We start from the raw sequence: 12,913 nt of genomic DNA on the forward strand, positions 1-12,913 counted from the left end.
TATTACATTTTATATATTATAATATTATAATTATATTAACAATTTTAATAATATTGTTATATTATATATCATAATTATATAATATATTATATAATAATAATTTTATTATATTATGTTACATTTTATATATTATAATGTTATAATTATATTAACAATTTTAATAATATTGTTATATTATATATTATAATTATATAATGTATTATATTATATTCATTTTATATATTATATTGATAGATAAAATATTAGTGTTATATATAGCATAAGGGTAAGTTTGTCAACATGAAAATATTCATATTCCATTCCAGAGAATTCTTGAAATTACAACCAAACAAATGAATCAACTTTATTTTTCATTCCATTTACATTACCATTCTCATTACCATTCCTCCACTGTAACTAAACGCACCCTAAAAAGATGTTGAACTCATCAGAATAGTTTGTACTTTAAGTAGTAAAATAAATAAATATAAATTAAAGTTCTTTAATTAGTTTTTAGATAATGTTTAAAAAAAATATTTTTATATTTAAGAAGAGTTTTTGAATTTATTTGGATAAAAAAATCAAAAATATTTCTTGTTATAAAAAGTAATGTAATAAAAGAATATAGATGGAATTTTAATTTATTATTTACAAATAAAAGGTTAAAAATTATAAATAAAAAAGTTTTTTATAAGTATTTTTTTATAAACACTAAAAAGATGACTTGTTTTAAAAATGCTTAAAAAAATTAAAAAATACTTTAAAATGACCATCCAAATAAATTTAAAAGTGACTTTTAAACTAAATAAGTCAAAAATAATTTTTTTAAGCTAATCCAAATGGACCCTTACTCCTATCAACCTTCAACATTTCATTAACATTAATTTTTAGATTATTTCTAAATTGGATAAAGAATATGCTTAACCAGATTATGTCAGAGAATTTATTTTATCTCTTTATACAAAGCTTATCTACAACTTATAATGCTTAGATAGCAAGCAAAGGGGGAAAAAAAAAAGAAAAAAAAACAAACAAATTTGGGTCTTGGTCCACGTGCATGTAAAATTGACCTAACACACTTTAAAAGTCCATCTTAACCTAAACGATTAACTTATTGGGTCCTAGTCTTTCCATGTATATATATAAACTATTTCACATCTCCACTCATTTTCTATGTGAGACAACACATACATACAATTTTCTTAATAATCTCCTCCTTATGTGTGTGTGTCCATTGAGCTCCCCTTCAAACCAAAGTTTCTAGTAGCCGACACATCCAAGCATCACATTCCAAGCGGGGCATCACACTCCAAACAGGAGCCAACTCGAGCATGAGAAAGAGAACTAAAACCATGCGACTCCACCAATGCTCTACCATCCGCACGTGCAACGGAACCAACTACGGGAACACCAACTCTCCACGCAAAGCAACTTGGGAACTGCAATCAAGTGTGATCGCTTAGCTTATACGAACCATCGGCTTTAATATCACTTGTTGACGAGACTCTACATGCATGTGAAACTAGCCTAATACACTTTATGAGCCCAATTTAACCCAAAAAGTTTACTTATTGGGTCTTGGTCTTTCTATATATATAAACCATTTCACATCTCCACTCACTTTTTATGTGAAACAACACACATATGCATTTTTCTCAATAATTACACATGCATATGTAAAAGACTGAATTTAATTTACAATGCTATCAACTGTAAAACTAAAAGTAAACGCAAAAGAGCACAAAACTTCAATATACAGCGTATTACATTCCCATCAAAACATTTTCTGTTGATTGTCATTGCAAACCAAGAGAAAAGCTGCTACAAAAGGGAAAGGGAAGAACTAGTCAAATTTGAGCTTGAGCAATCGAAGTTAGGTTAAACAATGGCCTTAAATTCACCTTCATGACAAAATTGAACCATGAAAGTCCAGAGAGCAATCTTCGAGCACAATATTGCTGATTTCGAGCAGAAAATTCATTCAGAAGGCCTATTCAAACTTGAATTCTCACTCTCCAAGGATATGATGGAAGCAAGCCTGTCATAAACCTGAAAAACAGTTTGGACATTACACAATCCATTCCCAGAACAAAAGGGAAAGAAATTTACGTCTCGAGAACTAAATTTATGATCACATACCGCGGAAAGATGCTCATTTTTGTCCTCTTTGTTTGCAGATGACGCATCATACCTAGACAGCAGATGAAAGGAACAAAGAACATTCAGTCGTGCTCGGTTTGGTTGCCAAGAAAAGAAGAAAACTAGACAAATTTGGTTTCACTAATCACATTACGTTCAAAGTTTGTCCAAGTTCTTGATTAGTTAAAGGCAAAAGAGCCATAAAATGAATATAATTTACATACCAATCTCGTGGAATGCCGGCTATATCACGAGCTGAATAATTGAAAGGGCCTTTCAACTCTACATTATACTCTTTTAACAAGTCTGTGTGTCAAAAGGGATAATTTAGTGTCTTCTCATGCCTTAATGATGATGAGGAAAGAGGGAGTACAGACACGGACATTGAAAGTCAAGCAAACCTTTAAAAGCGACGCCTGGATCGCGATCCATTCTCCGACATACATCGACAAACCAATGGACACCAACAGCTACATGTGCAACTTCTTCATCAGCAATTCTAGCTACAATATTAGACGTTCGCAGGTCACCAAAGCCAACCAATCTTTGCACGAGTCTAGGCCCAGCATCAAGACCTCTCGCCTCCTAAAACCGTACAAAATTTAAGCATGAACAACTTCACCATGTCAAATATAAACAAAAATGATAAGAAATACACATTAAGGAAGCTTATGAAGAATTATTTAGGTCAAAAAGCATTTTGATGGAATTACAAGATTATAGATTTAAAAATGATCAAAAGTGACATCACTTTAATGCTATATGTACTGTAGTTTCTATTGCAGAAGTGACATCTCTTTAGTCCGTCAACTATGCATATTAAGCTTCAACGTTCAAACACCCCAAAATACAGGTCTATATAATAACCTAAAATGAAATATAGACCTTGCATATATGAAGACTGCAAAATGGAGGAATTTCCAGATAACTTGGCAGCAAAACTTGAACCAAAGAGATCATAAACAAGCACAAAAATTTTTCCTCCCCTTTCCTAGTCCATAAATTGTAGGTTTTACAAGGGACACTAGGAAAATACAGTTATAGCACATTAGGCATACTTTCTAATCAGAATCTCACAAGTAAAATAGCTATTTCACAATGACTACTCAGGAGCCAGTCTGCTTTCTATCTTACACATAAAACAGTTTGTATTCTCCATCTCATCCCAGACACCACACTGGAACTAGCCCATTTAAGGACGAACAACCCAATCACGAGGGGGAAAAGAACACTCATTAATGGAGGAAATAGCCCTATATTCTATTCTCTTACACAATCAGCTGCGCACAAAGATGTTCCTATTTCTATTGAGAGTGACCCACGAGAGAGACCCTCTTTATCTATTGCTCGGGAGATACCACAGCACACTAAAGTGACACCTTACTATTGACTTGAACAAAACTAACTACATCGTTTTAGATTCCTCATAAGGTGAATTAATTCCACCAACAACTTATTAATCAGTCTTTCACTCACCTTCTGGAGAAAAAAAAGGTTTTATTTTTAACATCCTTTTAACTAGTCAAGTAATAACACATCTCTGCCAACACTTTGCTCTATTCCTACACTTTCATTTTTCGTTCTCAGCACAATTTTAAGCAGCCTGCATGACAATTGAAGTTGATGGTATGATTCGCAAAAACATTTCGCAGAAGTTCGAACAATTTTCAAATGTTAGGTTCAAAATCAGCTATTGGGCCTCCCCAAGACCTCCAAGAAACAATACCATATCTCCAACTATGTTTACATTCTTTCTTCTCTTCTCAACTCAAAACAACAAAATTCAAATCTCTAAACTCAAAACTTGACTTGGAGAAACGTTGAGGCAATCAACACCAAAAGGTCACCTCTTTAAGAAAGAAGTGAATCATAAATTACCTGGACTAGAGGAATTGCAGCCAAACGCGCAGCAACATTATCAGACGTTTTCTCACACTCCCTCCAAAGCAAATTATGAGCAGCTATATCTCCATATCTAGTTAAAAAGAGTAAAATAGCAAAGTTAGTCGCAGAAACAGGAAATAGTTATCTATAAAAAAATCCAACTACCTTCCTCACTTGTAACCAAGCTCGGCAAGTCTCTGAGAGCACCAAGCGAAATGGCGACTCTCGTCATCGGCAACATGAGCGAAATCCGCAAAGAATCCCTCCCCAAGAATCTCACTAAAAGGTGAGAAACGAACAACAGTGTCCCACGCCAAATCAATGGCATTGAGCTCCACATGAGCAAGATTATGAAGCATATAGGCATTCAGAGGCAACCCTGAGTTTTTGGGAGCGGGAATCTCCTTTGGGGATACCTACCATATCAGTATTGAAGAATTCAGTGAAAATTAAGCCCAAAATCTCCACTTTGGAGAGAGAATTGTGAGAAAGAAATCGAATTCGAAGAGAGCGCAAACCAGGTGGGGTTTGGGAGGGCGAGAGGGGCGAGAAGGCGGTTGGGCGGCGCCGATAGGGAGGTTATGAAGGCGCCATGTGGAGTAGACGACATGGGAAAGCCTCGACTTGGCGAGAGGGTCACTGGTCTTCAGAACCAGAGTACCAAGCTCCGCCAGAGATAAAGTTGACGACGCCGTTAATGGAGGGTCGTTTTCATCTCTTATTGAGGGCTGTGGCTCTGGACCATTCTGTCCCCATCTTCGATCTTCGTTGATTGGGCTCTCTCTCCAGGTCTCTAGACCAGACCAAGCTGAGTATTGCAGAGAAGAAGAAGAAGAAGAAGAAGAAGAAGAAGAAATGCACTTGGTTTTGAAGGTTACATTTGGAGGTGGGAGAAGGACAGCAACTCTGAGTTTGAGAAGCTGCATTTTTCATGCGAGTCGATGGACATGAACTGATGAACCCTTTCCCTTCTCGCTTTGCCTTTTGAGTATTAATATCACGTTTCGTTTCTGTACTAGAGCTATTTTTACTTGATATGGCTTGGTAATCATTGGTTGGTTATTGGTGTTTATCATTCTTTTTTGTTTGTTTTCAACGCATCCATTTCCTTTGTTTCTTGATTTTGACCCCAAATGGTGAACTTCTATGGTGTGTAAGAATTCCGGTACCGCGTCGGGAATACGATGACTTGTACAACTTGTCAACTTCAAAATGTTGGAGACTTGGGAGTTTTATAGCCATGAAGGCACCATAAGCACGTTCTAAGTTCCAACTTCTGTAGTTTGGTTTTGCATTGTCCAAATCATCCCATTTATTTCAACGATTCGAATTTAAAATTCAAATTTTGTTACAGTAAAAAACTCTAAAAAACAATCACATCTAACTTTTTTGTTAGAATAAAAAACTCGCATAAAGTCACATATAACTCGAATTAAAAACTCGAATCAACGAACTAAACAAACCCTTAATATAGAGTCCAATAAAACCTATTAAAGAGCAATTAAATATAAATTTCAGGAACCAAATCTATTTTTTAATTCTGACCAGACACGAACAAGGGAAGCAAGAATAACAAGAAACCAACTTGATTCCATAACTTGATTGCATAACATGCATGACGTTGCTGCAATACCTTTAGTTTTTGCCCAAGACATTTATTGGACTTCCATACAAACAAGGTTGTAGAAGGAATGCAGAGAATCGGAGCAAATTAAGAATCGATGGATCAACCCACGCAAAAACACAGGCAAAACTGATTTATATGGAAGAAATTATGACTAAATGAACTTGAAATTACAGAGTACAGACTATCTCCTGCTAATTTAACAACAAAGAATCCTGAATCTGCCAGCATAATAACAAAGACAAGTCACTGAAACTTAGATGAGTAGCAGTAGTTAGCAATGTACACGTGCTAAGGGAAAACAGACCAACTGTATCTAGCTATCACCATATTCTACCAATATAATACAAATCTTTGACAAAACAAAAGGAGCCACGAGTGGAAAACGAGTCATTATCTCTCGACCACAGCGAGGAACAGACCGACCCACTTTGGCAGTGGCACATTAAGTTAATGGCCTTGACGACATTTCCACTGTACACCAAATGCAGATTCAAAACCATAGTATGAGACTTTGGATCGCCAAAGAGCAAATATCCACCTAGTTGAATTCCTTAGATCTGCCATGTAAAGAAAATCAGGATCTGTAACTGCTGTTGGTATCTGACCTACGAACCTTAAATTATCAATAACATGATTGTTTTATATTTCGTTGCAATCAAGAAGGGCAAACCAGGCATAATTCAGCAAGTCCCCTAAATGAATGATATGATTTGTAACAGTATTTGAAATAAATCAAAAAGAAATCTCAAGAAAGGGAGGTTTTTTTCTCTCTATTTTTTTTTTCCCCACAGCCAACTTATAATGAACGTGCTTGTACTGAGGCCCCAGTTCAAAAGAATAAAAGTACATCATTCTTTAGCATAGTATGTTTGTGCCAAAGTAACTTAATAACTATTTTAAAGCATTGCATGAACAAGTTATGCCACATTCAATTATCTCCGCCATTCAAACATCTGGTGACATAAAGCCTTCATTACAAGCATGCCTACCCAAGTGGCATTTCAAATTTTATTCTCTCCGTGACCAATGACCAAAAAGAAAGAAAAAAAAAAGGAAAAAGAAAGATGGGGTCTGATTTACTCTATAGCAAGGAAGGTCAAATAAGCAGGATCAACTGTCTGGTATTAACAATGTGTCAAGCATGGTTTTAAAACACTACAGAGCCAAGCAGCATCATGAATGACAAATTATGTGAGCATCAAAATAAGAATTAATAGGACAAGAGATTGCAAACAAAAGGCAAAGCGAAAAAATCTCAAAGATCAATTTGGTATGAGGTTACCTAATTTAGCAAACAATCAAGTTCCTGGTGAGCCTGCATCAGATCCAGATGCCGACGAACTATCGCTATCAGAGTCTGCAGGAATGCATATATATGAGACCAATAAATAGCTAAAAAAGCCCAACAACGCATATTAATAATGATTTGTCACGTTCAAATAGAGATGGGATAACTATAACAGTACCGCTCGAGGAAGATCCAGAACTGCTAGAGCTGCTAGAACTACTTGACCTACTCCTATTATCCCCCTGGTCATCCCCTCGAACCGGCAAGGAAGAGGAAATAATATTTTCATCTGCTTTCATGATAGTGCAAAAACAATATATATATATATATATATATATCAGTTCGTTGAAAATAATCATTAACTTCAATGCCATCGATGATGAAGTTCTAAAAACTTTACTCACTTGTCTTGTTTTCTTTGGGCACCTCTGGTACAATTTGAGCCTGGGTCTGGAAAGAACAGAGAAAAAGTTATAAAAGAATTATAATACAAAAGACACTAATATGAGAAAAGGTCTGATATTAGCAAAATGTGATTCAAGAGTGTCAAGAATTCACCTTCTCCTGGGCATTCTGCAAAGCTTCTGCTCTGGCTTTGATAGCAAGTTCCGCTTTGCGCTTATTCTTGCTCAAACTCTTCTTGTAGTTGGTCACAAACCTATCAAGCTCCCACAGTGTCTCCGCGTCAACACTATCAATGTCCACTTCAATTTCTTCATCGTGTTGGAAAAGTGACGAATTCCTCTTCTTAATAATCTGTACAATAGCGTCTAGCTTCTCTGAAGGCAAACTCTGAAGATTTGTGCTGAGTTTTTGCTTTTCGTCATAAGTCATATCTCTTTTATGCGGGTCTTTTGCCTTTGGCTTCTTCAAAGCAGGTGTCCTAGCACTTGGAGTAATACTCATAGGCCTTGGCCTGGTATCAACAGAGTGTGTCATTGATTCCGACCTATCCAAAATCCTTCTCATATCAAGAGGAGCCAATAGCGGAGGCGGAAGCTTTCTTGGTGTAGGTGTTGGGAGGCCCATTCCATAATCATACCCGAATCTCATCTCTCGATTATAATCAGACTCTATAATAGCCCACCTCTCCTCGAAAATCCTCAATAGCTGCTCGGCCATGACATGAACATCCTGGCCCTTCGGGTTATACGTCATGGCATTTTGAAATGTAAGTCTCACATCCTCTGCAAATTCTTTCGGTGACTTGTACCAATTCTTACTCAACCTCGATTTGATGGTACCCAAGTCCATTGGATGTGTGATAATGGTACGATAATCGTGCAAGCCAAGACGCTCTGCATCAACGGGCTCATTAAACACCCAACCATGCTTGTGCTTCATCAGTTTCTCCAGCAACGAGCTACAGCTCTTGAAAAACTTCGTACCCATCCCAAACCCATTCCCCAGATCTCCACCATGCTTCTTTCCGTTCAGTTTAGACTTTTTGTTGCTCTCTGCAGGCGGAAACTTATCCTTCGCGAGTAGGAACTCTGAATTTCGATAAAACTGATTCGCCTTCGGTGTCCTTTTCTCCTTCTCCACATTATCACCCACGCCATGATTGTTCTCCAACACGGATATATTCAACTGGTGCAATGGCCTAGTAACCTCACGAGTGACAACAACAGGAGCGACTTCCGAATGAGCCCGCTTTGCTCCGCCATTACTGAGAACATTATTCGCCGGCACATGGGCATGAGCATACCCACTCATCTGCCCCTGTTTCACTTCTATCCTCTTCACCAAATTCTGCACTGTTTCGAGCTCGCCCTGAAGCTTCCTCCGAAGCTCGCGTACCTCCTGCTTCGACCTCGACCCCCAACCAATCTTAATTTGACTTTCTGAACCCTCCTTCCCTGGGACATTCCCGGCAGGCGGGTCCCTAGAGGTTGGGGCCGGAGCTGGAGCTGGATTCGGAGGCTCAGCCGCTTCCACAGCCGGAGTCGCTACCGGAGCTGGAGCTGGTTCCAGAGCCTCAGGCTCTGGCACTGGCTCTGCCGCAGCTGGAGCTGGTTCCGGAGCCTCAGGCTCAGGCTCTGGCTCTGGCTCTGCCGCAGCTGGAGCTGCAGCCACCTGTTGCTTATCCAAGCTTGCCGAATCGTTGGAGACTGCTGCATCTAACCTAGAAATAAGCTGCTGCGACAAATCTTCCGCCGTCTCCGACGACGGAGGCGGTTGAGTCGAATTCTCATCACTCTTCTTGCCGGTATCCTTATTAACATCGTCGTTTTTGGTTACGGTGTCGTCTGTAGCTGCGGCTACGGCGACGTTGTTGTTGTTGTTGTTGTTGTTGTCGTTCTTCTCGTTCTTGTCGCTCTTCTCGTTCTTTGTGTTGTTGTTGGTGGTAATACTGGAGATACTATTCTTCTTCGGTCCTTTGAATGCCTTTCTTGTATAAACCTTGCTCTCCATATACCTCTGCTTCTCTCTAGTTCTATCACCTCCTTCAACCATAGGCCCCGAAGCCATACATGTACCCCCTCCGAAACCCTAGTTTCACTTTTCCCCCGCGGATTTCACCAGAGCTTCGAACCGGTTCAAACTAGGGTTTATGACAAAGATCACCGACAAAAGAAAGACAAAAAACCCTAATTTTCCCTCAACGAATCCAGAACCATATTAGGGCTTTTCGACGAAAAAGGCAAAGAAACACACAAAAAAAAAAGGAATCTTATGGTTTACGATGGATAACTTCACCGCCTTCGATCGAACCAAGAAATACATAAATCGGAATAAACAGAAGCGAAAATTAGGGATGTACTCACAAATAAGACAAAACAAAGGGAGAAACTTAGGGCTTTCGAGAGCAGTTAGGTTTCGAGATGGTTTACCTTCTTCTCCTCTCTTCGATCAGATCTCGCACACGGGGACTTTCTCTCTCTAAAAAAACCTTTCTCTCTCTAGAATTCTCGAACAGTGTCTGTGAGTCTCTCTCTCTCCTCTTTCTCTCTCTATCCTTATCTTACAGGTGTACGGCAGCGGAAGGATTCGTGTGGCTCAACGGAGCGGACGAAGCGTGTGGGTGCACCAAAAGGAGTCGTGCCCGGGAAGTATCATAGCATGGTGGGGGGTGCTTGACCCACGCGGTTTCTCTGCGATTGGAGGGCACTGACGAGTGGGAGGGACAATTAGAGGGTTCGTGGGGGACGTGCGAGTGGTCTTGGGAGACGACTTTAAGGCGGGGAGTTTCATTTGCGAATGTTTGGAGGAGTTCCCCCAGCCGCTGATATAGCGCGTGCGGCTCAGTCTCTTGAGGGTGGCGGTGGCCTCCGGCTGGGTGTCGTCACGCGCCGATTAGTCGATTGGTGCTGAGCTAAATTCGTGAGTGGTTTACAGGTTTAAGGAGGGCTTTATTGGTTTGGCAGGGGTCAATGCGGATGCAAAAAATCCAAAGGCCCAAAATCTGTTTTTGGAATTCGAATGGGCTTACCCAAAAAAAAAAAAAAAAACAGTTTCTTATCAAAATTTCAATGAACCCCTTGAAAAGATTTAAACCGACACCCAAGAAGTAAAAAGCAAATTATGCACGTCTTTTTTTTTATTACAAAAAATTATGCACGTTTTTTTTTTATTACAAAAATTATGCACGTCCATTTGGTAGTCAAAGATATCAACTTTGTAGATTAGAACAAGAATTCCCTCAAACTTGGAGCCCGTTTGGTTCGTGAATTAAAATAATTTTTGATTTACGTATATTTTTTATGAGAGAAAATACTATAACGAATTATAAACTATGATTCGAATCAAAGAACGAATCCTCTAACCAAACGGGCTCTTATTATCAGAGCTCTCAAATTATTATTCACCCATTTGGAAACATAAATTAGAGACAAACAAAGATGATTTAAAGAACATCAATGGTCAAAATCCACATAACAAAATCTATAATTATAACATATATAAATTATGAGATATCTGTGTCTTTTTAAATGGAGTTTTAAAATATAGAGGGCTTGTTCTTTTGAGTGAAAAACTCAAAAAAGACAACTCGAGTTACAACTTTATTCGAGTTCATGTTCTTTTAAGTTTAAATTCGAGTTTAGGAATCAAACTCGAGTTCAAGTTTCCCCTTCAACTCGAGTTCAGAAACTCGAACTCAAATTAATGAACAGTATTTTTTCTATTCTTAAAAATGCTATAACTTTTTCGTTTTAATTTTGATTGAGATGATTTTTTTTTCTATGCGTTGACAACGAAAAGACGAATAAAACCCGACCCATATACCATATTAAAATTTTTCATCAGCATTGAGTCTTTATTAAAATACTATCTAAATACAAATTCAAGTTTTGACTCACTCAAACACAAACTCAAAAAGATTCTTATCTCAAACCATAACTCAAATGTACACAACTAAACACAAACTCAAGTTACAAGTTCAATTCAAGTTATAACTCAAATTCAACTAAAGAATTATACTTAAATTAAACTCCAAAAGAACAAGCCTAGAATTTTATAAATAGAGCTCGTGTTTTCTAAATACAATCTTTACATGATTATATTTCATAAAGGTCTGACTTAGTTACTATTGGTTCAATCTTTGTAATTGCAAAAGACAGTTTTATCCTCTCGATATTAACTGGTAAGAAGTTATCAGTTATCATTGTATTTTTTTTTTGAAAGTCAGTTATATTGATAATGGAAAAAGTTTTATTAGTATTTAGGCGTAGTTATCCCATCGTAGAACAAGAATTCCTTCAAACAAGTTATTATTCACCCATTTGGAAACATAGATTGGGACAAACAAAGATGATTTAAAGAATGTTAATGGTCAAAATCAACATAACAAAATCTTTAATAATAATATATATAAACCACAAGATATCCGTGTCTTTTCAAATGGAGTTATAAAATATGGGATATCCATGTCTTTTCAAATGGAGCTACAAAATACGGGATATTCGTGTCTTCTAAATAGAGCTCGCGTCTTTCCAAATACAATCTTCACCTTATCATATTTCTTAAAGTTTGACCTAGTTGCTATTGATTCAATCATTGTAATTACAATACACGGTTTTGTCCTCTTGATATTAACTGGTATGAAGTTATCAGTTATCATTGTATTTTTTTTTGAAAGTCAATTATTGGTAATTATGAATAAGTTATTAGGTGTAGTTATCCCATCATGTAATGAATTAAACTTTAAAATATTTTAGATTTAAAACGTATTTCCTCTCTGAAAAAACCTTTTTCCTTAAGAATTTGACTCAACGGGAGAGGGTTCTTCATTCTATAATTTCATTATTTTTCTTTGAATCTTGTAAAGAAAATTTTTTAAGATAAAATTGTTGCACTTAGCCTTAAAGTACATAAGTTTAGATTTTTACCCCTTATTTTTAATTAATATTCTTTTAACTAATATATTTATTTGAATAAAAAGAGTATTAATCAAGAAGACAGAGTAAAAATCCAGACTCATACACTCTAAGGGATATTTGTCTCATTTTTCCTTATCTTAATAGTTTTGTTGCCTGGATTTTTTTTTTGTGTGAATTTCAAAAAAATGTAACATATTCTTATTTTTTAACATATTTTGTCTGTGTAATATCGTTCAATGTAGAATATAGTATTCTAAAACAATATTCTTCCTTGTATTTTTTTTTTCTATATTTGGGATAATACCCAATACATCCTCGGTATTTTCTCAAAAACCCATTTTCACCCCTTTTAATATGTAAATACCCAAAACACCCCATATGTTTATAAAAAAAAGACTCAAATCACCCCTTGAAGTAGTTAAATTTTTTAAATACTAAGCTTTTACCCTTCCCAATATTTATTAAATACAATTTTAAACATTATTAAACCAAAATGTTAAATAAAATCAATCTTAAAAAATAAAAAACTCTCAAAATAATTGAAGTATCTCTTTAATTTTTTTTTTTATAATTAGAAGTATTTCCTTGATTGGAATATTTATTTGAATAGTTTTAAACAAAATTTATTTAAATTTTTAGTTAAATTGGAAAGGCTAATCATGATATTTTTAAAAA

General features: G+C 36.5%; 2 protein-coding genes across 9 annotated transcripts; both read right to left on the reverse strand.

Annotated features, from left to right (window-relative positions):
- Positions 1–989: 989 nt before the first annotated feature.
- LOC21385874 (uncharacterized protein HI_0077) lies at positions 990–5,289 on the reverse strand. Of its 4 annotated transcripts, XR_002901903.1 has the most exons (9): positions 4,521–5,289; positions 4,177–4,418; positions 3,997–4,093; positions 2,520–2,703; positions 2,343–2,424; positions 2,119–2,170; positions 1,881–2,028; positions 1,747–1,800; positions 990–1,418 (listed from the first exon to the last, which is right to left on the reverse strand). XR_002901903.1 is itself a non-coding variant. In XM_024163316.1 (7 exons), the coding sequence occupies exons 1-7, from the start codon at positions 4,926–4,928 to the stop codon at positions 1,957–1,959; spliced, it is 1,137 nt and encodes a 378-aa protein (XP_024019084.1). In that variant the 5' UTR covers positions 4,929–5,289; the 3' UTR covers positions 1,478–1,956. The 4 variants fall into 4 exon arrangements, 1 of the variants encoding a protein (XP_024019084.1); XR_002901902.1 differs by lacking the exon at positions 1,747–1,800; XR_002901901.1 differs by lacking the exon at positions 990–1,418 and having other exon boundaries at positions 1,478–1,800.
- Positions 5,290–5,756: 467 nt separating this feature from the next.
- LOC21385875 (transcription factor GTE4) lies at positions 5,757–10,265 on the reverse strand. 5 transcript variants are annotated; one of them, XM_024163311.1, is made up of 6 exons: positions 9,752–10,265; positions 7,476–9,620; positions 7,322–7,367; positions 7,096–7,209; positions 6,912–6,986; positions 5,757–6,186 (listed from the first exon to the last, which is right to left on the reverse strand). In XM_024163311.1, exons 2-5 carry the CDS (start codon positions 9,387–9,389, stop codon positions 6,928–6,930), a joined length of 2,133 nt encoding a protein of 710 aa, XP_024019079.1. In that variant the 5' UTR covers positions 9,390–9,620; positions 9,752–10,265; the 3' UTR covers positions 5,757–6,186; positions 6,912–6,927. The 5 variants fall into 5 exon arrangements, with proteins under 5 accessions (XP_024019079.1, XP_024019077.1, XP_024019080.1 ...); XM_024163309.1 differs by having other exon boundaries at positions 7,476–10,265; XM_024163312.1 differs by having other exon boundaries at positions 5,757–6,229; positions 7,476–10,265.
- Between the last annotated feature and the right edge of the window lie 2,648 nt (positions 10,266–12,913).

The sequence above is a fragment of the Morus notabilis genome, unplaced genomic scaffold, assembly GCF_000414095.1.
Source record: "Morus notabilis unplaced genomic scaffold, ASM41409v2 Scaffold1475, whole genome shotgun sequence".
NCBI classification, from domain to species: Eukaryota; Viridiplantae; Streptophyta; class Magnoliopsida; order Rosales; family Moraceae; genus Morus; species Morus notabilis.